Here is a 27,901-nt window from a genome sequence, read left to right on the forward strand (position 1 = left end):
ATTAATTATAGGATGTCAAATGTCATTCAAAGATGTGAATTGATAAATAAAAATGAAGTGAAACTAAGATTTAAATTGTGATCGGATCAATGGAAGGTTACAGTTTGAGAGTCAAAAGAAATATTTTTGATGTCACGATGACTTTTCAGCTACGAATTGCATACTTTCAGGCGCTTTCATTAGAACTTAAGAACCAAATTCTTCTTCTTTCCCTTCCTTAGCGCTGCTACCTCGAGGGGTCTCGGCCCGCCATTTCTGGCTTTCTTTGACCTTATTTTACCCGTAGTAAAGTAATCAGCCTAACGTACGGGGAGGCGGTCTGGATGGCATTTGAAACCAAATTCAGTCGATCTAAAATCATGCTTGGTATAAATTTTCTGCTAAAAGCCTGGAAGTTTATTTGCTCAATAATGCAAAGGGCGTCATTGAAACCGAAGATAAGCGTTTATAGAAAAAAAGTGTTGGGCCGTCATTCGCCTATGTTGGAGGGATTTCAGTTCTAAGACCAGTCATCTAGCACGGTAACTGGGGTAAGTTGCGTTACGAAACCACGGCAAAAGATAAACCTATCACTGATGTTAGTTTTCTATGAAGTGCTATTTTGCGTTGATGTCCAAATAACACTATCAAATTGTAATGTTGAACGATTGAACAGTTTAAAGATTTAAGACTGCAAGTGTCTTTAAATCCAGCACAGACGAAAAAATGCTGTGAGTTTTGTAAGGAAAAAAATCATAAACTGACAGCGGACCGCCTCTCCGTACACAGGATTGATAATCTAGCTACTGATAGGATCAAGGCACGGAATCGCCAAGATCTCTCGAGGCTTTAGTATCAAAGAAGAATAAATAGACCAGGTTTTGTATTACTGCCCTAAATGCAAAATAAAACCTAGAAGGCGAAAACCTTTGGAAGCTATTAACTCGTAATGTTCTTGAGGTGTCATCCTACAATCTAGCAGAACCCCTAAATTTCGAATTACGTTTGTTCATGGAATAAAGTTTCTACCTTATTTAGAATCGAAAAGTGTTGGTGTCGTTTGTCTAGTGAACATTATTACAGACAATTTTTATACGTTAACACACATCAAGTTGATTGAACACCAGGACAAGAAGCTACACAAATAATATTATCAGTAATGTCATATACAGACAGACTGCAGAAGATATGACAGATATATCTTCAACTCGTCAGCCATGGTTCAATAATGCTGCCTATCTATCGAAGAAACTATCGTAAACCATTCCTCTATTAGCCGAATAGTACTTTAAACGCATCTAAAGACTGCCTACAAACATAGGATTGTTTAACAAATTATCACTCTTCGAATAGCACGCGCCAAACGTACGCTATTCCGGCACGTGACTGTGTAAACGAGCACCACCAAAACAGCAAACCTTGCGTGCGGCCGGAACCGCGACTCCAAAGGAACACATCATTAAAATGCATCATTCGTCACCATCCCACGGGGTGCCGTGTGGTGTGGTTCGCGAGCTTCCGTTCTTCGCACGCCTGTATACACACGTGACAAGACAACTGTCCAACTTTTCAAATACATCCTCCCCTGCTGTCACATATATCGTGGCGCGTTTCGCTCACGCATCCATCCGTCCACCCAATCCGTGCCAGAAATGGGTGACGCTTTCCCCTTGTAGAGAGCCTTCCGGTTGATTCCCACCATTGGGCAGAAATCGTTTACAGAACACATCAAGCGCGGATGTAAAGCTGTAAGGATTTTTAAATATGCCTTTTGCTAGCCATCAGTTTTAAAAAAACCGGGGCCCACACGACGCGGCTCAAAATCTGCGCCTGTCACACTGTCATACTTGTGCGTGCGTCTGTTTTTGCTGTTTGGCGCCAAGCAAAACTGTCAAAAAAAAGGAAAAACAATTCTGCAGCTTTCGGTAGCGTTCCTCTGCAGATGAAATGAAATGTGTACCATTTACATTCAACGCACGACTCGACGTAACTCCGCGGCGTTTGAGCTTTTTTATCGCAAACGTGTTCCTTCTTAAACGGATTATGCTGCTTACTTTTATTTGTTTATTGATTTTTGTTTATTTTATTGCTAGCAGCTTTGCTTTGTAAAGGATGGATTATATTAGACGAATGGTAGACAGTAATCGTATAGACGATGGTAAAACGAAACGATATAAAGGGCCGCAGTAATAAAACAAGTGACAGTTGTACGCTGTCTTTTAAGTAGACAACATTCATAAGAAACACTCATAAAAACATCAAAAATCAAGAAAAGAATCAGAAGACATTCCACCAAAGGACCATCTCCCAGGGACCCGGAGAGCCGTGTAAATTATTCTTCTCCCGTCGCCCAGCATTAGCTGTGACAGCTGTCAGCCATTGTTTCTTAGCGTAAAGCGTTAGTAATATTTAGCCGTTTTAAAAAATCTTCCCCAAAACTGTCAGCTGTTTGTTGTACGTGTGAGACATTAAGCGTCGGGGATGTGTCGTCCCGAACAAGAAAACAAAACCGAAATCCGCTAGCAATTGTCGCATAGAAGCAAGGTCCAAATTGTACTTGGCTCTATTCTATCCCTTTGGAAGCACACGTTTAACACACGTACTGGAAAATTTTGTGCTATGGAAAGAGAAAAAGAAATCCTCATTATTATTCCCCAACAAGCGACACAACCGGGCTGAAACAACCGTGCCCAAAAAGAGCTTACTCACAGAATCCTGCTCGACGGGCTTGTAATGGGAAAACATAATAACGACTTGACAGCCACTGGCACTAATATGAAATGTTAGCCAGAAAGAATCCCGGGTGCTGTTTTGGAAGGAAAAAAACGAGGAGGAGGAAAACCCAGGAATGCATATCTAGACAACACAAAAGCGGTATACGCCCAGACGTAATATTACTAACGAGGTGAACTAACTGGGCTTGTTTGAGGTGAAAAGCGGGCACCAAAAAAAAAAGGTTCTCTCACAAAACGAGAAATGAACGACTAGTTTTGAGCGAACTTAATGATGTATAAACTTCTCCTCCTCCTTTTTTACTTCATGCACATAATTTGATGTAAAGAAATTGTAAAGTGATACATATCATTAGTATATATGACAGCATATTTTTCGAAAGAATTTAATATTCCTTTCCCAGGGTTGCAGCATCGGTCCAATGCTTGCGTGCTCCTCATAGTAAACTCTATTTATGTTTCATGCAGGAACATCTCCACAAAAAAAATCTCCCCAACCAAGATAAAGATCCTTTGGCGAAACCGAGCAGCATAAGCTTTTGTGAAACCGTCTCCCCCATTCCGTTGCATTCACCGCGCTCGCCGCTCGTACCCACATCATGTGTACCATCTTAATTTTTGCAGCCCGGATGGCTTTCGTGCTTCCTTTTACCCATGCACTCGAGATAAAAATAAAATTCAATGCCAGCACTACAGCGTGGAGAACGTGAAGCTGATGTTTTCTTCACCCGAAGAAGTACATCCGCAAACATGCAACGGCTCACAGCATAGGGTCGCCGGTGTTGCTGCACGTTCAGGGGGCCCACGGGTGTGTATAGTTTTGTGTGCCCCGTGACTTATGCTACCAGCCATAAGTAACAATGTACTGACACACACACACACACACACACACACACACATCGTGCACAGCTAAACCAAACACGACGGACAAACACAACGGGAATCCCCTAGCCCACACACGCACACAAAACGGAAAGGGCCAAAGCCAAAATCAACATTTATCAGTCGAGAGTGAAAAGCATGAAAAATGACAAACGAAGCTGAACATGAACCGCCAAACCGTCGTTTTGCTGGAGCAATTTTCCGCGGCCCTTGGTGCGGACATAAATCACGGACGTATGAGGATACGCGGTTAGGGCGAAACGCGGGACTCGAACGACGAGTGGTCTGATGGCCGATCATTTGTACAGCAGCTGCCGTGTGTGTGTGTGCGAGTCCGGGTTGCCAATCGGTTCACCGGTTTAACCGACACAACACTGCACACGGGGCCAAATCTGCATAACAAGTGCCGACCGTTTTATGCGCCCAGTGTGAAGCTTTTGAAAGGTTGAGGCCAACATGTTTTACCTTCTCTTTTTTCGTTGTTGTCGGGACGATGGGTCTGTTTTAGTTTACACCGTCCCGAGGGCTTAGCATTAGGAGTGCGCTACAACCACCTTCGGCATTTTGGGCGTTTTGGGAAGGGTAGACCGGAAGATTGTTTGTTTTCGCGTGTGATGTCGGCGATCTGCACTGACTTGATTGCGGAATAATAGAATTTGCCTTTCCCCGCTTCCACGGCAGGCAGGCAGGATGTTGTTTGGCATGAGATATGTGAAGCATGTTTTCATTTACTCGTTCGCTCCGAGCGTTTGCACGTGGAACGTGAAGATGCATTATTAACTGTGCATGCTGCTTGAGACGAATCTTATCGTCGTTTGGTTGGAACAAACGTTGGAAAGTATCCGGTTTATGTCGAATGCGTGGCGTTCGATGGTCTTCAGCAATGGCGAGGTATTTAAAATTTAACTTAAATTGTAACAACCTTGAAAAAGGCCAGACCGTTCTACCTGAATAAGAAAAGAGCCTTGAAAAGGAGTAAAATAACGCTTGTCACTCGAATTGCATAATTTAAGGCGTTTTCCCCTTAACGTTTGATCCACACTTGGTATAGATGGTTTAATTTTAGACCTGCTGTTTAGCAGCAACATTATTATAAGCTTGTCCTCTAGATTATTTCGAAAAGCTTAATATATCTTGCAAAACGAATGGAAACCCTATACCTATACCTTTAAGAATATTTTTTGTTGAATATTATTAAAGCCATCCATTCACATCTGACACGATACCGAAAATAATTCAAGCACTTACTTTTTATTTTGTTTGAGCGTCGAGTGTAAGTTGGGGTTGAAAAATAATTAAAAATCCTTTGACTAGTATAATTTGTAACAAAAAGTATTGCATATTTTTGCTAGAGTAGAAAAACAAGGTAGAATGCACTGTTGCAAATGTTACAACTATAACGGAAAATAAGTGACTAATTGCTACCTCTTAAGCAAATTTACAAGACAGTTATCTACTCCCTATTAAAGATCTCGGCTATGGTGAGCTGACTGAAATAGTCCAATTTTCTGTTAAAAAACGGTGTTCATCGGTTGTGGTTGAAAGACTTCTGCGTTACATGAATTGAATAGCTCCAGGCGTAAGCCTTTTTTACTATAAACTACGGGGTGATTGATTGATGACACATAAGTCTAAAGAGTTTACACTCATGGAGAGCAGCAGCGGAGATGCTAAATCCACCACTCGGGGACTTCATCAGCATGCAATAGAAATTTTGAGCAAATAATTATTGGAGATTCTTATGCATCTAACGTTGTTTCATAAGTATCTCTAATAAATCAAGTAGCTTTCAACTTCTCCATCTCACGTTTAAATAACATAACTTGAGCATATTTCAGTCTCCATCATACACACTACAAAGTGATAAAATCAGCAACTCCTGTACGACAGCTGCTTTGCAGGACAAACACCTGCAAAACACTCTGCTACAGTGTCTGGTCCGGGCACCTTTTCTTTAATCACCGATACTTCACCGCTATATGTCAAAACCCGGCGAACCTGATCCCGTTCCCGGGGAGGGTTCCATCGATACCAGCATTATTCTTCACGGACAGCGGAAGAATCTCCCTCCAGTTCGGGACAGCGATAAATCGTTCTACTGCAGCCAGCCCGAATACGTTCGAGCGCACACCCCGCACTTAAGCCACCGAAACCGTTCGATGCGGATCCAGTGCCAGCAGGTCACGGTCCCAACACATTCTTCACCGTTCGCCGTGACCAGCAGAACGTCCGGCCCGGGTCGAAAACTTTGGAATTTATCCCATCGAACCATCGCCACCTGACGATTCGCTCGAGCGATTGGGAAAATGGGGAACAACGCTGGCAGCTTAATTTCTCGCTCACCTCACGCGAACCGTCGTAAACGTGTCCTCTGCAAAAATCGAACCTGCCAGTGGCAGTGGCCTGACTTACCTCGCCGGCCGCATTGCTGGAATAGCTCATCCGCTTGACCTTTCGATAGGTGTCATCGTCGACGGCTTCCTTCAGGGCCTGCTCGAGTGCATTCTCCAGATTCCGTGCCTTCGGGTCATTTTCCAGCTCGGCGTAACTGTGCCAGCAAGAAGCGGGAAGTAAAGCGTGTTTGAAGACGAACGATGAGAGGAACCCAAAAAAAAAATACAAAGAGGGAAATAAATCAAATTGAAAAACCCGGAAGATCGTCCAGAACCGGGGGCGGGGGGTGGAGGGGAATATTTGTCCTCGATGTTGCCAACGATGAGCTGGCCCTCCGTTTCAGGTTTGTTGAAGTTGTCGGTGAAAATCAAACCCCGACAAATAACTTTCCACGAGCAAGTACTCCGGGAGTCGGGCTCTCAGCTTCACTATTCACTGGAACTGCCTGCCTTTATAAGACTGTAACTGCTGCATTGACCACTGTTAAACCGCTTATGAACCGCGCTATCCGAAACCGTCCTCCATCCCCACCAAATCCAATCCATCCACCCTCGAATGAGCACTCGAGAAATTGTACCAAGCAATTGCAAATATTTATTAACTTTTCAAATATGACTCCTCGGGCGCTGTTGCAACTTTTTTATCGCTTTTCGAGCACTTTTCCGCTCTTCCACTCGGCTCGGTGTGTTTGGTGGTGGATGGATGGATGGAGAAAGGGAACACCGGCTTTTCATCAAACTGATCGGCAAGAGTGAGTGTTTTGCAAGTGATTTTTCATTTGACGCTGCTTGGAGAGAGCGCACCCGCGCACACAACTTCGAACCGGTTACACTGATAAGAAGCTTTTTAGTGGGAAATTGTTCGAAAACTTTTTTTCGATTTCGGTTTGATTTTCGCGGTGTAAATGGGTTGCGCGTGGACTGCGCAGTCAGTGGGCACAATAGTGTTAAGGGCTCGCGTTTCACTTCCGGGAAAGCCCCCGGTGTCCGGTGAACGACTTCCCGGGCATGGTAATTCGCAATGCTGAGCAGTCAAATGGCGTCATATATACTTACGTCGACATAATGTCCGCTTCACCGCCACGGTTTCGACGAATCGTCGTACGGTTCGCTGTACGGGCCGTGCGAATGTCCGTTTCCCAGAATCTGTAATTAAAACCAACGAGCACACGTCAATGTTCATCATTACAAATGGAGGCGCAATGTTGAAGGTTAAAGATTGATTGACATTTACTCGGAAACGAGCATTCCGTTGAGCATTTTTGTAAAGCGTTAACAATTATGAAAGTTCATTCCATCCATACAAAGTAGCGTGTTTTTCTTTCGAAATCGATGTGATAAATTGAAGGTCCGGTTCCCGGTCAGCAAAATATGCCACCAGCTCGATTGCTGACAAACCATAGCGATTTAAATAAAAATTGTATAGTACGACGCAGCGTCCGCTTGACAGCTGTTCATATTTACCCAACATCTCGTTCTTAATTATTTTTTGCCTTAAATCATTAAGTCGCGGTAGTTTCTGCTCCGTCCACCGTAAATACCAATTACGAGTCCTTTTTCCACGATCATCCTCCTCAGCGCATCCACTGTAACCGGTTTCCGGTAGGTTTTGAAGATCAACGTCGGATAGGCAAGCTGTTTCCAGCCAACCTGCTCCGTCGTGCAACTTCTCATCGTCGAAAAGCACCAAGGGGCGGACATTACGGCAACCGCCTACATCCGCAATTGACATTTATTTATGTAAATTTACGCACTTCTCCCACGGGAACTGGGTACCGCGGTACGGTACGGAAGGCGGAAAAGTTCACTTCTTCCGAACCAGCGACTCGTGCAGGGGAAAGTTGCCGCGAAATTTATTCAAACGCACTTCTTCACCAAAAAATATGTTCTCCACCGCGCGGTGGATGCATAGTGTGTTACATCTTATTGGGATTATGCCACGGGGTGAAAGGTGGAAAAACAATCATAAATATTAAAGTTTAGCGAAAGCACGGTTTAGGTGACCTCCGTGGAAGCCATGGTGCTGTGGTGTTGATTTTTCCAATTTCCTACTTTCCTGTGACGGTGCAGGGTGGGTTGTTGTTGAACGTTGGTAGCATTACAACGGAAGTTTGTTTCTGTGATGTGTGGAGCTGTTGGGATGGGGTCGGGAAAAACTGAAAACCTTGGCGCGGGTAACAATGCAAGCAAGACAGCACGATAAACGGCCAGTGAACGCAAGGTGAACGCTGCAAGTAACGACCTACTGACATCAAGATGGCAAGCTTCAGGTCCCGCTTAAGCGTGTCTAATTTTGAGCATCGTTTCATTTGGAGCCCATTACCGCAACTTGCGAACGGTACGGCGTCCCACTATCTGATCGTGGGCCTGGAAGCTGGTCCCAACTGCCACGGCCAAGGGTTCCATAAACATGTCAAACCGTACACCCCACTCTGGTGTTCGAGGCTCATTTTCATGTCGCTCCCGTAAGCCACTCGTAAGCGCGGCGGTTCCAGTGCTCACGCCCGGTTGCTGTACGATAAGTTCTAATCTAGTTGATTATAAAGATTTTCCATGCCCGAGCGACACCAAAAAGGTGGGATGCTCGTGAAGGAAAAAGAGAAATTGGGAATATCCGCTGCTCATGCAGCTCTCGTTCTGTGGTTAGCTCTTCTGTTTGGGCGTTTTTGGTCGCCGAGTGTATTCAAGCTCGTTTCCGTATAACTTACATCGATACCTAATGGTTTGACTTTTCTTGCCCATCGCTAAGATCCTGTGCGGTTCCAACGATTTCTTAGAGATACTACTCAATTTCTACAAGTGGATAGCGACGGATGAATAATCGACGGGGCGTTTAAGTGGTGATGAAGAAGGGATTATTTATGACGCTTCTTGTTCGTTCGTATGTGAACGTTTTCACTTAAGGTTTTTGTAAGTTCCATACATGTAACACGGTATAATGGATACATTTGCTTTATGTTCTTTGAGTTTTGGACTTAGTTTCTTAGAGATAAGCGTTTTGAAAGATAAAATAGGAAATACAGTGATTCAAACGGAAATCTGGACACCTAGCATCGAGCAATTGCTGGACTTTTAGGGCGATTTTCTTAGCCTAGGGCAAAACAATAATCATTATTTTATCACTCATCTCTCTAAACACCTCGAGGCAGTCTGTTGGCCGAGGCAATAGCAGTGGCTCATAAAAAAAGCTCTCACTTTGTTTATGCAGTTCTGATAATCTAATATTGTTTAATTGTGCAAGAAGCGATAATCAACTAAGTTCCTACAGATTAGCTCATACCCATCGCATTTCAAATGGAGAGTCGGTGGCACTTTCATGTTCATGGCATGGGCATGGAAAACCACCATTTACCTCTCTCTTTCTCTTCTTGGCCTAACGACCTCTTGGGTCATGGCTACCATTTCTGGCTCACTAGAGTTAAGGATATAACGTAGTTGGATAGTGAGTCATTACTATGGAGTAACGGTCCGGATGATATTTGAACCTAGGTCCTGGCGTATGACAACCAGACTATTTTAACCATTTTAAGTATAATTTTTTACCCGTTTCATATAATAATGCTAAGTAATACGACCGTTCCGTTCATTTCGGAACATTCTGCTATATTTTTTTCCATTTCATCCATGTAGCAACCGATTTTCAATAAAAATTTTGTGGGACACTAATAGCAAGTTTATTCTGGATCTGCTGGAGGGTGAGAATGCTGCCTAACTGAGTTCTGTTTTTGAGTTCTGTCGAGTGAATGGCACAGTAGTTAAGTACCCTTCCTTCCTTCCCACTCCTACAGTTTGTCTATTACATGTGCAGTATCTCGCCTGTATATATGATCATGAATGATTGGATGAATGGATGAATGTATGAATGAGTGTGATGATAAGGGGGAACGATAAAGCAGAGTTGAACTATCTTGGATCCTGGATAAAAAAAAACACGCTACGTCGTTGCAAGGACGTTTTGCAATAATCAACATGAAAAAAGGAATGATAAAAGAACAATGATTGCCCAGATCTAGTCAAAGAAAACCGTCCTAAAAGTCTAGCAATTTTTCGATTTTAAGTATACCACGAGGCGTTCGATGAAACGAAAAAAAAGTTATAGAAATGATTACTATTAAAATGCTGTCATGGGTCGTACAAAAAGGGATAAAAATGTAACAAACTATAACCCCTTTGTATTCTATATTCTTTTTGCCTCATATATCATGATCTCAAAGGGTCCTAGAATAGCTGTAAATGAAGCATCCAGTTTGTTTGTTTTTTTTGCTGTACCTGTTTCACAAAAGCTTTGCTCTGTTGTATTTTCAGACGCAGAAAATCTTGCTTCACTTTTGTAATACATTTTAAAGTACTACAAAAGTTTTATTTGGCTAAAAGAGAAACAAACACAAGTTTATTTCACACGTACAGCATAGTTGAAACTGCAGCTTGGAGTTAATTCCACCCTCAACTCCTTTCCAGCTAGTGCGTTACAGCAGCAAATGCAAGCAAACAAGAAAAGTGTACATTAATTTCCATCACAAACGGTTCACCACAAAACATGGCGCGCAAAACAACAGACAGCAGTCGGTCGACGGTTTTCTGACTTCATCGCTTCCCACTAAACGGTCCGTGGCCGGTGCTGTTGTGCAACCTTAAACACAAGGAAAATATTATGAACACATTCATAAATGCCCGGTCTGTTATGATTTCCCGGCTCACGGGCAACACTTCGCCCCACTGGCTTGGGCGTTTGTATAAAATTCGAGCAACAAAAAAAAATACTACAAAAACACACGCTTTTCATCGAAAGACAAAAAGAGGGTTCCTGTGTTGATTCTATACCCGTAATCCACCACCCTTTAGTAGCCCATTCCCGGGTTGGGAGTGGGTTTGTGTTTTTAAGCAGTAAAAAGTATTACATGCGATTATCGTTGTGAAAACAAACGAAAATTAGTTTTTCTCTAGTGCTCGGGAACGATTGGACGTTCGGGGAAGGAAGGTTTGCTTGTAATACCAAGCTTTTTATTAGTACCGAACAAACTCCAACGCGAACGCCACATTCGCTAACGCAAGTGTTGGATGTTTGTTGCACAGCGTTTTTTCAACACTTGTTTTCGATTTCTACATCTCATAGAGTATTGTAATGCGTGAAAACTATTTGTAACGTTTCACAAAACTATCACACTGAATCATCATTTGGAAGCGAACGAAACCGAATAAAACAGTTCGGGTGAAGCATCCAAATTAACGAGACGGGACATTCTCTATTGCGAGTAATTTTGGAATATTCAATTTTCTATAGAAAGCGATGATTTTACAGCAAAAAAAGAGTCAAAAGAGATCGGGGAAAGCAAAAACGATCGCCAGAAAAATATCTCGCCCATTCGCACTGCAAACGCAACGCCTGTGGGCTGTGGGCACGCTTGAACGGCTCGTTCATCCTCCTCGGAATATAGTGCAACGTGCAGCCAAATGGCTAAAGCTGCCGATGGCACATCGCAGAGGTGAGCCAATTATTTTACACCCATTAGTTTTTCATCCCGCGTCGTTTGGTTGATTGCGGAAAGTGTTTGTGCGCTTTTATGTGTGCCCCCTGTTAGTTGTCGTTGCTGACTGTATGCAATCCACACGCGCCAGCGTAACTATCTCACGTAACACACAGCACCTCGTTCTGTGCCATTTAACAATAGAGTATGCGGATAAATGCACCTGCTGCACTGTTGGCAAGCACTTTTCGGGTGGTACCAGACTGGAAGCTTTTAGTTCGATTTGAAGTCTTTTTTGTTGTGGTGCCCGTATCACACCTGCCCACCATATCGATGCACATTCGACACATTTTTTCGATTCGTTTTTTTTCTCTGACACCGCACTCGTTTTTTGATATGGCAAGCAACATTTTAGTTGGCCAAAAAAAGATAATATTGAAATATATTTAAAGAATACTGAAAACATGAAAAAAATCTAATCTGGTGAGTTTAAATTGTTTTGCCTACACTCAAGCGTACACCAAGGAAGAAACCAATTATGTGTTTTTAACTGCATCACTATACTAAATGAGTTGAAAAACAACAAATATATTAAAGTTTTTATCCATGTTGATGTCTGTTCATTCAAGCAACGGTGTCGAATAAAAATTTTCCTTCAAGAACAACTAATTAAAGGCTGCATGATGGCTTAAATATCAATGACTTAAATTGAAACTGAAACAACGAACAAATGTAGGGAAGACCCTTACATGAAACTCTAAAGAAATAAGAAAGCTGTAGACTAAAAAAATGATAACATTTTGCCATCTTTCAAATAACAGCAAACCGGTACAAAAAGCAAAACCCACCAAGGGTTGCTTCACTCTCGCAAACACAAAATAATCCGGTTGTCCAGCGGTTAAAACGGCCACAACCGTGACAAAGACACCCTCCGGAAGGAAGGGTAAAATGAAATGGGAAACTTGAAGACGTGGTTTTCCTGATCCCTTCCCCCCCAATCCCCCCACATACTTACCGGCGCAAATCCGGGCTGGAGGTGTACGGTGCGGCTACCTCCTTTATCTTCAGCACGATGATGGCGGTAATGAAGATGCAAATAACGTTGATCACCGTCAGCAGACCGGAAACGATGCCGTTAATTAGAAACTCCGTGGGGATGTAATTGGTGTAGATGAATTCGTAGCTAGAGTTACCGCTGTACGGTTCGCCCTTCAGGTGCGGCATCTTGATATCTTCCTCCTTGTAGATCAACCAAATGCAGGCCAGTGCCCAGAAAAGACCCTGTGAAAGGAGGAGCGAACGTTTTTTTTTTATGCAACTTTATGTTACTGAATCGATAACAAAGAAGATATTATTGGATGTAATTAGTGCTGGACAACATCCGGGAAGTAGGAAGCGGGTAGAGGAGCCTTCAAGGATGTAACCTTTCAATGAAACAGTGTTTATTTGGGAAAATACTAAAAGCGTTTACTTTGGCAGTTAATGCCGAGCTATAAGCCTTTGGTACTTACAAATTTTAGAGTAAATGCTTGAAATCGACATGTCTATTTCAATATATAAATAGTAACGGGTATTTCCCATTCAATTCAAAGATTCACTCAAAACAGACGCCTAAAGTTATGCAAATGATATTTATATCTAATTGCACTGTAACTGTTAATTACCAGTCGCACTTTCAGACCTTGTCAAACCAAAAATAATCTTGCAAACAGGCGCATTTTATCTTCCTTTAGTGTCCCATGTGGCTTAAACGATAGGATAGCTCTTATATGTACAAACCACACGCATATTCTCGTCATAAACAACTAAATTCCTCCGAACATAAACAATACATCATCAAACTAATATCGCCCCATCGTGCACTGCGCCACATCGTAAACAAATGCGTCGAGCTTAGCCGAAAACATTCGAAACGTTGAAAACATGTCTCAAACGCGCCACGTACAGTTGCTCAAACACGGGCCTCGAACATATGGACAGGTCCGGATGAGTGTTTCCCTCCTCCTCTCCTTTCCCAAATATAGGACACTCTTCAGATAAGGCTTGCCCCTAATCACCCTCAACCACGGGCTTCCTCCAAAAACTTGTCAACTTTTCAGTCGGACGCACCCGGACTCATCTGCACGCAACGCAACCGAAAGGATGGTCTTTACACGCCGATAAAACTTTACGATCCACCCACCGGCTTGGACGAACGCGTGGTGTGTAGCAGCAAGTCAAGAGAGCAAGATAGATACAAAACTAAGGTCATAAAATTAATGTTACCATACTCCACTGCTGGCTGGCTGTTTTGAGCTGCCGAAGGACACTCCGGGGAACGTGTCGTAAAAGCAAGGTACGGAACGCGCTTCCTGCCATCGTTCGTTTCGAGGAACATCCGCTCGCGATGTGCCAAGCTGAGGCTTAAAACCGGGATCATCACTCAGGATGTTAGTCGGGTCGGGACGGGCTGCCTATTGAAACCCCTTTCGGTGGGTTTCGGCGTTATCGGTGACCGGTTATGCTTCTTTCCGGCCGTGTTGCGTTTGAGTTTGGATGGAAATTTTCAATCTACAAAAGCATCTCACGATAGGGAAGCAGCCTGTCTGCCTACGAATAGACACAATTTGATGTCGCATCCGATTGGAACAGAAACTTCCGCGTACACCAGAGGCGCTGATTACGATGATGATGATGATGGTGATGATGCTGGTCGACAAAGATGACGCTCATCTGCCGGACGTCGTTGGATTCGATCCGGCAGAAACTTTCGCCGAACAATCGGCGGAAGCCGCGCACACACCGAAGAGAAATGCCCGTGAAACGGCTATTAAAACGAGGAAATAAAACCAAATGCTTGGTGGTGGCGGTGGTGGTAGACTTCTGCTTGCCGGGTGGGTCTATCGAACGCGCACGGCCTTTCGGTCCGGTGTAAGACCGATTACGATTTTTCACCACCGCTTCTTCAAGCCCTTATCTCTGGACGGCTGCTGCAATTTAGCAAAGTTTCCCCCATGGAGGCTTTGCGATGCCTGCCCTTGGAACCGAAGGCCGATAATGGGGTGCTAAAGAATCGTAATATTTTCCATCGCCCGTTTATTGTAATGCTTTTTGTATAATTGCTTCCGTCGTTTGGCCCCGGTTCTGCTGCTTTCCGCTGCTGACAGTGATGTTAGAGCTGAAGAAAGGCGAGAATCATTTAGGTGAAATGCTGCCAATTGTCGCCATTTTACGCACAAAACCCTCCCGGGGGAGAATTGGCAACCGAATGTCCTTGGGTTACACATTTGCAAATTCAATCTTTGATGAGACGGACTGTATATGCGGCTAATTAAAACAACGGCTTGGGAAGCAGGATGTATTCCGTTGAGAAAAATCCTCCTTGGATGTGAGTAATATTATTGATGATTATTAAGAAAAACTAAACTTCAATTTAAAAGTCCGATTAAAAGCCGATAAACATAATTACAATGAAATTTGCTGGGGTTGCGATACATAATAATCGTAGTAGCACTGTCTACCAAGAGACCTTGTCGTCCAAGAGGCCTAATCGTCAAAAAGCCTGTAATGGAAAACACTTCAGTTCAGGACTCTAAACTTCGTCTTTGGAGTCCCTGACTGGAATGGCAGTTGAGGTCTCTCTAATTTTGACTCGTTCTCGATAAGTAAGACCAAGCCGATTTCCCTCGCCGACAAGGCCTTCCCTAACCGACGAGGCTCCAAGCGGCCACTACTTCTGCTACTAGGCTGATCCGCCACTGCTCACCGTCCAAAGACTTCGAAATCCAAATCTAGAGATGTTGGGCTAGGAGCTCACAAAGATTCCAAGAGAGCGCATTTTCCTAGAATCAATACTGTCTCACATATCTATTTTCATGGTGTGTGGCGAACAACTTTATTGAGTAATTTAAATTTATTAGGCCAAATTTTGCGTTTAAAAATAGCTCCTCGCATAGGTCATATTTCCTTCGAACATTCGTTCGCTTACTGACGCTCAATTGAACTGATAATAAGCTTCTCCTGAAAGCTCCTCCCTGAAGGCAGCAATACCCCTAAGGCTACTGCCGGTGCTCAAATCACATAATCCCTAATGAATCTATTAACGCCTCAGGGACTTCCGAAACCCCGTGCCAACCGTTACGGGTAGAAGCTACGGCGCTGCTGTGCAAAAGTTCTCAATTCAATTGCACCGCTTGAGGCTCGAACATTTTAACGAACCGCCGTACCGTATTGTTCACCCCTAATGACAGGATGCATCCATTCGGCAGCAGCTGAATGCACATCGTTCTATCAATATCGCACCGATGCCACTGCCAACCCGATCCATGCTCGCTCACGGAACGCATTCATCGCGCGAAACGATGCACATATGGCCCGACGGCAGTGTACCGGGTACGCTTTTCGGGCTTTCCGCGACGAAGGATTTGGTGCTTTTGATCGTGGACAGCACACCGAAGCCGTGTAATCGGTTGTGGATTCGCTAAGGTGTGCAGGGAACGGACGACACATGTTTGTAACGGAAATGGAGCATCATTATTGCGTGTTTGGAAGTGTTTGGAACCGTGAGGGTTAGTGTTCCGTTCCGTTGGTTCGGCACAGTGCACAAAGGTAAGGTCGAATGGCTTCGTTTGATTCGTTGGCCCATACTTACACAGTTCACGACCGGTGGCAGCAGCGAAGCGGAAATTGCAACACCTATCAATGGACCGGCCGAGCCCTGGAGTAGTGCCACTGCTACACCGCTGCCGGATGTTAGCGCCCAGAGTATACCCATCCAGAGCGAGCGCGCGTTGCCACTAAGTGAGAAAGGATATGTTACAAAGTATGAGATAAATTTGATAATACGTCGTTATTAAAGGGCTGTTAAACTTCTCGAACGTTTTGAAATAATATTCTGGTTATTACTCGTATTCGATCAATTATCATTGCTCGTAGCGTCTGAAAGTATGCAATTACTCGCCCCTCCAGTCAAGGTGTACGGGCGAGTATAAAAATGATATTATTTGATACTTGTTCTTATGTTTGAAATTGTCGTGTGATCTTTTTGGAGTAATGAATTGCATATTATAAGGCGCTATTTTCCCAAAGGCGAAATCCCCCAACTATGCGCTTTGAGCCAAAGAGCCATATGAACGATTTATATGAATTATATGATCGTGGATCTAACTGAACAATTCTGGATAAAACTTCAATATTTATTCTGTTTTTCAGGATGGTATAAAGGAAATTTGAAAATAATTCGACAGCTTTTAAGTTTAAATATAGATGAGCTTTCTAGAAGATTTCTGTTCTATTTAAGTTAAATATTGGAATCTTCTTATTGATTTCTTAAATGCATGTTAACCTTATTCATACCATGTAGTTGGAAAGGCAGTCTACACTACGGGGATACGTTCCGGATGGGATTTGAACTCCGATACAGCTGTGTAAAGACTGTTGCCGCTATCGGCCCTACCACTGGGGCTAGATACTAGATACATCTATATAAAATTTTAAGAATAAATACTTTATCAAGCTTCGAATTAACAATTGTTACTCATTCACTTTAATTCGTGATGAAAGTTAAAAAAATCAACTAAAACGGATAAATGTTTTTTGTTCCCATACAACAGCCTGGAAAATTTTAAAAATTTGTCCACAAAATTAAAACAATGCACTTTGTATCGTTTCTAACACGCACATTTTCATTTCATCTCATGAAAACTCTCCAACCACAACATTGCGATCAATTGCGCTAAACCAGATAAAATCAATTTGTTAATCATTCAACCATTATTGCGCATTTCTAATTTAATTTCCCACCTCGTATGCTGCACAATTACCACTGCCATACATTAAAACAGTTACCGTTATCCAAAAACCAAAACGCAGCTGGAGCGCAAAAAATACGGTGTAAAGTAACATTTCATCGCCTCATTTTAAGTGAAAACTACACCGCATCCCAGCACCGACAGCACCGCCGGTGATCAATCGTCCACGTTCACGGTCGAATGTGGCACGGTGCTGTGTATTTATTTTCCATTTTCCTAACCGAAACACCATCCCAAAAAACCACACACACGGAAACCTGTGAAGTGGAATTTTGGGGCGAGAGAGAGAGAGAGAGCGTGAGCGAAAAATCAACACAGTGTGTCTGGGTGTGCGGCTACGGGAGGACTTTGGCAGTGGGCAACCGAGCTGCTGCTGCTGCTGTTGGTTATTACCATTACGGTATGGCGTAATGTATCCACCGCATACAAATTCCACCATTCTCTAGTTCATTTCCGGTGGGGTTTCAGTTTCCGGCAGCTCTGGCCACTGCGTTGTTACAGTGTTCGATATTGAGGTGAAGAGGGGGAAAAACAGTAGCAAACAACAAATGCTTCCTTCCCAACTCTTGCAAAGCTCTCCAAGGGATGGGGCGTGCATGTTTTATTTTGCTTTAATTAATTCATTCGAAAATACCCACCGGATAGGCAAGAGCGGTATGATTTCTGTGATTTCTGCTGTTTTACGAATATTTAACAACCAATTGGAGGTTTCATTCATTACATTCGTTTGCTCGGGCCATTTTTTTTTTTTCATTCTTGTTGTTGTGCGCTCACAGGCACGTGGAACAATGTTTTAGAGTATCGCATCTCTGTAACGATGAATTTGTAATTCATTATCATCCGCGCTGGCCCGACTACATCGCGCTTGGCCTGGAGGCAAATGAGGCATGAGGAAATGAAGTACCAATACCCGCATGTGTGTGTGTGTGAGAAAGCTTGGGGATATGTTGAGGCAAACGAAATTGGAGAACTCAAAACTTAAAAAAAAAAACCACACTTACCGGCCCTTCATTTCCTCCGTTGGGAAATCGCCGAATCCCCACGGCATGTCGGTGGTGCCGAGGATGAGCCCAAAAATGAATCCAAACAGTATCGAGATGAACATACCGAGGGCAAGCGCTGTAAAGCCAACCTTCTGGGGAAGGGTACCCACAGTACCGCGCGAAAAGCGTGCAACGAAACGGAAAGAAAGAAAATAGTATTAAAATCTGTACAAAAACGGTGCGTGGACGGTGCGCTGGTATCAATTAGCAGTGGGCAAGAGCGTGAGCCTGAAGGCTGGGTAAATATTTTACTGCAAATACAGTACAGCACAGTGGGGGGGGAGGGGGGGGCGATCCGGGAAGCACGAGCTTTCAATGCGTGGAGAGGGATACACACACACAGGATTAATCACCATTCGAATCATCCGTGCAGCTTCGCTGGATATCGCCCGTGATCTGACTGGGTGATGAATGTGTTGTTTGCTTTTTTGACATTCAATTTACCATCGCTCAACACGATTTTACCATGTTGTCGACATTTTTTTTTTGTTTTTGTTTCAACATTCAACATTGAGCAACGCAACGTTACGCTGGAATTTTGGTGAAAGGTGAGCAGTGTTTTTTGTTATCATCATGCACTAAAGTGAGTTGAACGACAAGTTTAAAGCTTTACCAGGAGTATCGGTCAGTAATTTTTTTAAAGAGGAGCATTTTTGTGAATCATGAGATTTTAGCAGTGATGTGAAGCATATAAAAATTTGAATTAACTATTGCGCCTAAATGTATGCAATATGTATATTTTTTCAGTTTTCCTTTTAAAGCGTTTAAAAAGAATCAAAATTATTTCATAATAATATAAACCGTGCAAATTTGTTCCTAACTTACATTGCTACATTTAATAGAGATGGATCGAATATGGATCGAGCTTCTTACGCCTACAGATAGGCAATATTCAACGCAAAGGATATTTGACCTCTAGCGTTAGGATTAGCTAAGAGTTGGTATTAATGGTTAGTGAAAAACATTGAAACGAAAACCTGAACAAATATTTGTAAGTTAGTCTTAAAGTTAACTTCCACCAGAGTGGAGATATAGTAGAACGATCAGCAAGAAGACTGCGCTTCGAAACAAGGATAAACGTTATACTGACAATACTTGCTGTCGACGCCTTTTAAACAAAAAATTTCATAATTATTACGATTTGTCAACTTTATTTACCACCACCTACTATTTCCAGCTCAATAGACCAATGGATACCAAATATTGATCATTGTTTATTGTTATTTTAATTCAGCGGGCCGCGCAGAGCCCCCTTGTAGCCTAATTGCGAAGACACTTAACAGTTATGAGCACGGACGGATCGAATACAATTTAAAAGCGCAGCGCGTGGCATATCCGGTTGGTGACGATTACTGATACAGTTATATTCACGGAACATACGGAGAAAGGGATCAAAGGCGCCAAAATTGTAATTGGCGATCCTCTACGTCAAGCAGCGTCCTTGGGCGAAGCAGGTTGATTGGGACGTATAAGTTGAGACCAGAGAGTAGCGTTGGGGAGTCAATCCGGTAGTTCAAAAGTCCCGCAATAAATAGTCTCCGAACGGGCCAGGGGCCGAGCAGCAGATGGCCACTATACAATGGAGGCATACTCCAGCACCGATCGAGCCAAGGAGCAGTAGAGCGTCTTGATGGAGACCGGGTCCGTGAAGTCGCGAGCAAGTTGCTTAAGCAAACCCATCAGCTGGCTGCCCTTGGTGACGACGTGTTTGAGATGCTCGAGGTAGCTCAATCAGAACCGTTTAATGTGTAGTCGTACACAAGAGGACTGCGCTTTTTCGTGATCGTTACGACAACACACTTCTCAACGCACAATTCAAGACCATTCTCTAAACATCAGGACTGGAATGAACAGAGTTTAGCTTGAAGTCGGAAAATCAGCCCTCACTCTGGGGGATCGCCCCAGATGAGATTTAAAGCACGACCCTGCCGTGTCAAAACCGACGTCACTGAACCAACCCAAATTTTAATTAATACCTGGCTATCGAATTTTCTTATTTTTTTCAATCAAACTCAGTTTCAAAAATCTAAAAGTCTAATTGAAGCCACTTATAGATGTTCTAGATATAATATATTTTAAAGCTTTAACTTATAAGAATTTTTGCGTTGAATTTCCATCTAGAATCTATCATTGAATCCTCTAGTCAAGATTTTTATGCTAACTAAATCTGTGATAATCTTATATTCTTTGAAAGAATTTTATTGTAAATGCCAAAAATGTCATAAAACTTGTATAAAATCCTAACACTATAGCATCCCCTGGTGAATCTTACAGAACAATTTAAGGTTGAATCATGCCTGATGATTCGGTTAGTTGTCATCTGATTCCGAATCACTTTTAAGAATCTAGAGTTTTACATCAAGGTCGTGGGTCGTTCATAGATCCCTAATAAACAAATTGAAATAAGGGGAATGACAACATCTTTTTAAATAACAAAAAAATCCTATTGCTTCCAAACTTCATTACATACTCTAGCCTGAGTCAGTCGATTAAGCCAACATTCACTTTATCACCAACACGATGCTTATGACATTGTAGAGTTACTATTTAAATTCAATAGATCCTTCAGACAAACATTTAACTTCCAAAAATCTTTTCATTAATCTACCTTTAAGAGCAGTTCAACCCATTACTTCCAGAAACGGCCAATAAAACGATCAAACAATAATTTAATGAGCTTGCAATGAAATCGTTTCTAATGCCCGTTTCCCACCCAGTGAGTGCAGCATCAGGCAAAAACAGTTTTCCCCTCAGCAACGCTACACACACCGTTCATATTCCCGTCGCATCGAAAGAAAGCTACCGCGCATCGGGTGTTCAAATGTGTGCAAAATATGGCTCCCACCATCCTCCGTACCGGCTGGGCCACTTTCACACTCTCGAGCGCGAGGCAATTAATTTTTAAACTACTCCCTTTTCTGCCAGTTTTGCTTTCAACCTTGCTTGCGGGTGACCGCGGGGAAACTTTCCATCCAGCGACCCGTCCAAATCCATCTTCCCGAACACTCCCCCGTCGCGTTGAGTTGAATGAAAATGTTTTAATTTAAATTTTCATCGACTGAGCACACCTGAGAACCGCAGAGCTTTTTTTGTGTTGTTTTATTTTGCTGTTCCACTTGCCTTGCGCCTGGTGCAGTTTTATTGCAAGGCAAGTGCTGTGTGTGTGTTTTGGTTGTTGTTTTTTGTTGTTTTCGTCCGTATCAAAAAGTCGGCTTCATGAATGTGAACTTTCACCCGGACTTCATGTACCCGCGAGTTCGCTCGACTGGGTGATGGAAAATGGCGAGCTTTTCGCCGTCGCTTTTCAACGAGGAAGTTATCTGGTTTTTTGTTTTGTTTTTAGGGTTGGACCACGGTTTGGAACTGAGTTTTTAAAATGCCAAGCGATGGATAAATTTATTGGACTTTTAAGGGAAGTTTGCCAGATGAGGTTAAGCAACCTCACAAACCAAACACCAGCGGATACGTTTTTGGGGTATGAAAAGAACTATTATTCACCAGAATATTAGTATAAACAACATACTTTTAACATAAATTGTACCAAACAATAATTTCTACCTTAAGCTCAACACACAGTTGCTCCTAGTTCCATCATCACACTCTAAAAGCAAATTCGTGTACCTAAAAATCGAAACATTTTCTCGCTAGAACTATGCACACGAATGGAACGAAAGAGCATCATGATGATCGTTTGGCTTTTGGATAGCAAAAAGGTGGGAAAAAATATCCACTTACCACCAGCTCGCGGTCGGCTATGATCGTTCCGAAGGTAATCGACATTACCGGACCCATCAGTGGGGAAACCAGCATCGCGGCCACAATGTTTGGTGCATTATTTTCCACCAGTCCCAGGGCCGCCAGTGAGCTGCAGCAGAGTGAAAGTGTGCAAGAGAGCGAGATGAATAAACTACCACTTATGCTAAAAAGATGTTCCGTACGAGCGTAAGTGATCAAGAGCCAAGAAGCGTTTGCTGACGGAAACCGTTTCTGTGGTGGCTCACCATCCGGAGTGTGCTCGAAGCGTTATGAACCGGTAGTACTTACTCGGCCGTGACGATGAGTAGCAAGTAGTCGAACGATAGTGAACCGCCGGCCCGCACACCGTCGACCACCTGCTTGACGGTGAGCTTCGACCGGATCGAGTCGACGAAGTTGTTCCATTTGGAGTTTTCCTCACATTCGTCCCTGTTTTAAGGTGAGAGAGAGAGAGAGAGAGAGAGAGAACACACCCACGGACGCACACACATGTTTGAACGTTTAATTAAGCGTCATCTAACTGTCGTTCATCGGACTTCCGCTACAGAATCGCTCACTAGCTTAAAGGACATTTAATTATGGCCCGATGACTGAGCGTTTAATCCTTCGCTTCGCTCCGAAGGAGGACAACGTCAAAATCAGCTCAAAAGCAGCTGGGGAAGGTTTAATTAAAAGTCAACTAGCTAGTCGTGAGCAACTACGTTACTATCATCCCCCCCCCCCCCCCCCCCTATATGGGATTAACTGTGGAGAAAGAAAAGGGGGTTACGCTTCATGCGAATAAATAAGGGAATTAATATTCACCCGAGCGAGGAAGTGTATATGGGAAAACTCAAACCTACAACATGAGACACTCTTTACCCGTTCGATGGATAACCTTCCTTTCAAGGTTTTTTTTATCCTGTCCACGTCCTTAATAGATGTGGAGCAAGTATATTGAATTCAACGCTTTGCAGCTCTTGTTTCACCTCGTTTTCTTCTCTTATTTTTTTCCCTTGTTCTCTCGTTATTCCTTGAGCTTGTTACTTCCTGGGTGCACGTTGCAATGTTGCACTGTGCACCGTACGTGAACCTAATCAAATTATGCAAATGCACATCGACAATAACTATGCCGTGAACGGCAAACGGGAGAACAATATCAAACAAAGATCGAGCGCGAAGAAAGAACTAAGTGGCAGCACATGTAAAAATGGGGACATAAGGAGCAGAGCAAAAAGAAAGCGAGTCGCTGCAGACGAAACAAAGCTTTTTCAATGGCAGTACAGGGAACTAGAACCGTACCGTAAGAGAAGGTAGAAGAGACAGGAGAGAAAAAGAGCGTTCACAAGGACATCTCCTGTTTTTTCCTTCCTCTTGGACAAGTCGCTACTCTTCATTTAAATAATAGTCAGCGACTGGATAGTTTCCAAAACGCGGGACATTGAGCGTCGGATGTACGTACGGAAAGGTTGAAAAAATTATGAAAAGGGAAGGGAGTAGAGGTAGCTCTGGTGGTGCTGGGGAGAAATAGGAAGCCCTTACCCATATTCATCTTCGTTACTGGTGTCATTGGAGCCGTCGTAGCTGACGCTAGCTGGAAGAACGCTGAAAGAAGGAGATGGAAGTTTGAAGCTGAAGATGAATCCATTTCTTCTATTTATATTTTAATACTTCAGCTAGTTATGGATTTAAAAAAATTCGTTCTAAAAACGTTAAAGTTTGCTCCTATAAACTACTGATTGCATAACTTCTGGCGCTTCAAGCCAGAAACACGACCGAGTTTGTTATCACTTACCTGACGCTGGAGTTGTACTTCACACCGATTCCTAGCTCCGTTAGGCAGTGAAGTGTTGTCTCGCAAGGATCGCCAGCTGCCAACGGGAACACCACCTGATAATACTGCCCCGCCTTGTCCGGGTGCCATATAACGCGTTCGACCTCTAGCTTCTTAAGTAACTCGTCCAACACCTAAGCAATAAACGAGAGGATAACAACCCGAAAAGATTCTGTTTGCTCGATTTGGAACTGTTTCGCAGTCTCACTCAAAATATTTTCATTTGCTGGCAAGTTTCCTCACAAGCAGTTTCTCCCGTACGAATGTTTCTCTAACGGCAACAACGCTCGAAGCTCGAAGCTCCCCGACCGACTCGGCCAAAAACAAACCCATCTTCACTTATCCAAACAAAGCACACGAACTTTGTCGCGCACGACAATGTCCCCCCGACCGAAACCATCGCGGGAAGCGCAAAGATTTATATCGTCCATCCGTGGTGTCCGGGCGCGTTAATGAAGGGGACGTACGTAAGTTGGGCTGCAGTTTTTCGACGGAAAATCCTTCACGTTTGCGGTCGACACGCTGGTTGGTCACACCGTCACACGCTAACAGCCGCTTGATAAACGGTTTGTGTTTGTTTTGCGAGTTGGGGTTGGGACTCTCAGGACAGCTTCGCTTACCTTTTCCAGCGGTGCGACAGCTGATCCACCATCGTTCGGTGGTCCTTTTATCGCGTTCGCCACACCGTACGGTGGTTTCGGTGGTTTCGCTTTGTTTGCCGTACGACGGCCCTGGACTGCGTGTTTGTCACGCAGCTCAACCTCAAGCCGAAGGACTGCATTTCCGGCTGCATTGTCTCCGGCTGGGCGGTGCCCTCTCGGACCGTGGGGCACGTTTTCCGGGAGATTTATATTAAGATTACGCAGGGGCTGATGGGACGGTACCGGTGGTGGCAGCTGTTCATTATTCGGAGCATAATTTATGCCTATCAAGAAAGAGGAAGAGGGGAGAAGAAAAATGTTTGAAGCGATGCATTTTATAGTTGACACTTATTTACTTTGCTACCTTATTTTGCATAATTCATCGAAAAGCATACAGATAGAGCAAAATATAATCTTCTAAATGCGAGTCAAGGATGGTTTGCAAATGGAATTTTTATGCGCCTGAAGGTATGCAATTTGTCATATCTAACGCTTTTTATTCAAGCCGCTGTGTCTGAAGTAGGGATGCGTTCTTTGGAACGTGTCCACTGTTTCATTACGGATCCGACGGTTAGGCTTCGGTTCCGACTGTAAAGCTATGGAATCGTTGGTTCTGGGTGGAATCCTTCGGAATTATCCGAAACTTTCCTCAGTGTCCGAACCGTTGGAACCGTCTGGATCCATCTGGAATCGTCTTGACAGAACCGTTCGAAAAATTGCCAGAACTGTTCGAAACTGTCCGGAACCGTTGGAATCATCGGATCCATCGGAATCGGTTGAAACTTTTAAAACCGTTGGGCCATTTACCAAAGTTTGAAACAAACTCACTAATTCTGACTGGCTACGATTCTGTTTTCAGGGTTCCGGACGGTTCCGACGATTCCGACGATTACGACGGTTCTGATGGTTTCAACGATTGCTAAGGTTCCAGACGGTTCGTTTGCTCCTACTTCCTGGAACTGGATCCCATTTAATTTTGAATCGTCCGGAACTAGTGTCAAACTCCTACACTAAATGGCAAGAAAATCAAGACGCTATCGCCTTTTTTTTTGTTTTCGACGTTCAATGCACATTAACAACAACTCGTATTTCCGTGTGCATTTTTGAGCTTGAATTTTATTTTTGAAATTTCACTATCCCCACGACGACACCACACCGAACGCCACACCACCGTAGAACGGAATCAAACTGCACTCGCTATCAATTCCCCATTTCTAGTGGGTGCATCCATTAACAATATCATTTCGTCCTTCGCTGCGCTCGACGTAGAATCGGTTCACTGCCGTCTGCTGTCAATGCGGGACCCCAATCCAAAATGGGTACACCGTCTGTAGCCGGCTACCGAGCCCGGTGGGGATGTGCGATTTGTTTTTCTCCCACCCCACGGCTCCACCATACAAAAACCGGAGTGCAAAAGTGGAGCAAAACTCATCTGCAAATATTTACCCAACCCAGTGCCCTCGCGTAGCGGAGCAGTGGAGAGTGTGCTTTCCGCTTTGTGAAGCACGAAGTGCACCACCCTGATGGCGCTTTTCCTTTTCAGAGCTGACGCTTTTTCTTATTTCTTTACCTTGCTGCGGATGTAATAGTTTTGGTAGATGATTTCTACTTCCGTGCGTGTCTTTTTACCCCACGTTCGTTCCAGTTCGGTCTCACGAACCTCCCTGTTATTCCCTCCGAAAGATTCTCCGAATCAAATGAAGGGCAACGAATCGAATGGTCCGAGGAAAAAAACGTCGCCGTGGCAGATGAAAAATGCCCGTTTTTCCGATTTATTTTTTGGAGTATAAAACAGCAAAGAGAGTGTGAAAGAGATGGAGACACCCGCACCGAAAAGACAGAACCTGTGCTCTTGTACCGCGAAATAACACCCAACCGTGAAGGAGAAATGATAACAGGGTGCAAGGAGAACGATATTTACCTACCGAGCAAGAGTGACTCGGGTCTGTTGTTCCGGGCGCAGCTGCACTCAGTCAGCCATTCCGATTCGCCGATTGATGACGGAAAGGAATTTTATTTTTCTGCCATATACAAAACGACCAAAACCAAACACAATCAAGCTTCCGGCCACGGCTGCATCGAGGTTAGCGTTCCCTCTTTATTCTCATAGTCAACATTCTACCTCGATGGATTCATGCCCGGATTCATTTCTATTCACAAGGTGAAGTCTACTATTCCGTCCACTATCTATCAGATGCAGTTCCGGGTGTATGTTTTTTTTTGCCCCGCGAAATAAAGTAAGAAGTAAGTTCATTTGCCTGCCTTTCAAACTCCCGATGCCCGGAAGCTCGCCATCAGGAAGTAATCAGACGGCTTTCGAAGAAGACGTGGTTTTTGGTGCCACGGTCCTTTGAAATATTTGGCTGCAATCTTTCTCTTCATTTCCGCACTAAACGATGCATTTGGAACAACTGCCTGTAGGCGCGATAAGGTGGATTGCGCTGAGCGCTGTTCAAGGAAAAATGCCCTTGTTCGTTTGGGACCTTCTTTCAAGTTAGGGGGTAGGAACAATTTTGTATTACTTAGTGGGATTACTGTGTGAAACCTAATATTCCCTAAAAAGACCCAGTCTTTATGCTCTTTTAAGGCCAGGAGAAGAGAGAGAGGCCATGATAGAGTAGATAGCAAAATAAGGGAAGATCATGCAAGGTTTGAAGGATTTCTTCAGCTACAATCAAACATATATTAAATATTACCTTTATACGCCATCTATCCTATACTAACCTAAGCTTTCCTAGTTGGTCATCAATCTATCTGAGTAAGTTGAGGATGTCATTTCAATGAATCATCAATCATAGATAGATTTTTTATCCCGTGCCTTCTTCAAGTGAATGTAGAGCACTACAAGCCCTTTAAAATTCCTTTCACAATTAGTATTCTCCTAAGCGCCATATCTGAAGTAGCAGTAAATAAAAGTTTAACATCACTTTTAGTCGCTCAAACCACCAGATCTAATTCGACGAAAACCTAAACTTTAAGTCAGGCTAGCGAAAGATCTAGGAGAGTGACAGTTTAATTTATTCCCTAGCTCCCTCCCTAATCATGTATTCAGATGCATTATGCCTTAAAATTGGGGCAACCCGGTAGTGAGGCGACAACGGCGCCGGTCCTCATACGGCAGGACCAGGGATTATCCAACTACATGGGTATCATTTAGTTTAGTAAGCCAGAAATGACAGGTATGACCCAGGAAGAAAGTTAAGAAACTCTTGAAGTTCGTCACACATGCGCAATATCCTTTACTACCTTTCTCATTTCCAACTTCATTGATACTCCTGTCTTATTATCAGCAATAGAGCTCTTTCGCTCCTCATTATCTTCTTCACTTCACCACTCATTATTAATTGCTAACCAGCAAACTACCATAGGCCGCAGAGATTACTGTTTCTTTCCATTGCCGCATCATTT

The 27,901-nt window shown here is 43.5% G+C and overlaps 2 protein-coding genes across 9 annotated transcripts in view; one reads left to right on the plus strand and one right to left on the minus strand.

Annotated features, from left to right (window-relative positions):
• The window catches only part of LOC118513433, a 197,676-nt gene that overhangs the window by 88,545 nt on the left and 81,230 nt on the right, over window positions 1-27,901 (plus strand). The gene's annotated exons all lie outside the window — the stretch shown is intronic.
• Window positions 1-27,901, minus strand: part of LOC118513434 — a 31,947-nt gene that overhangs the window by 1,894 nt on the left and 2,152 nt on the right. For 5 of the 6 annotated variants that reach the window (XM_036059165.1, XM_036059166.1, XM_036059167.1 and 2 more), the window contains exons 3-12: window positions 24,473-24,777; window positions 23,814-23,986; window positions 23,561-23,623; window positions 22,328-22,468; window positions 22,019-22,148; window positions 18,242-18,375; window positions 16,082-16,226; window positions 12,467-12,732; window positions 7,043-7,132; window positions 6,006-6,141 (exon numbers count right to left, since the gene is read on the minus strand). In XM_036059165.1, the coding sequence (XP_035915058.1) occupies window positions 6,006-6,141; window positions 7,043-7,132; window positions 12,467-12,732; window positions 16,082-16,226; window positions 18,242-18,375; window positions 22,019-22,148; window positions 22,328-22,468; window positions 23,561-23,623; window positions 23,814-23,986; window positions 24,473-24,777 (1,583 nt within the window). The remainder of the gene's footprint in view (window positions 1-6,005; window positions 6,142-7,042; window positions 7,133-12,466; window positions 12,733-16,081; window positions 16,227-18,241; window positions 18,376-22,018; window positions 22,149-22,327; window positions 22,469-23,560; window positions 23,624-23,813; window positions 23,987-24,472; window positions 24,778-27,901) is intronic. The other variant, XM_036059171.1, reaches the window with a different exon arrangement.

This window comes from Anopheles stephensi, chromosome 3, assembly GCF_013141755.1.
Source record: "Anopheles stephensi strain Indian chromosome 3, UCI_ANSTEP_V1.0, whole genome shotgun sequence".
Classification (NCBI taxonomy): Eukaryota; Metazoa; Arthropoda; class Insecta; order Diptera; family Culicidae; genus Anopheles; species Anopheles stephensi.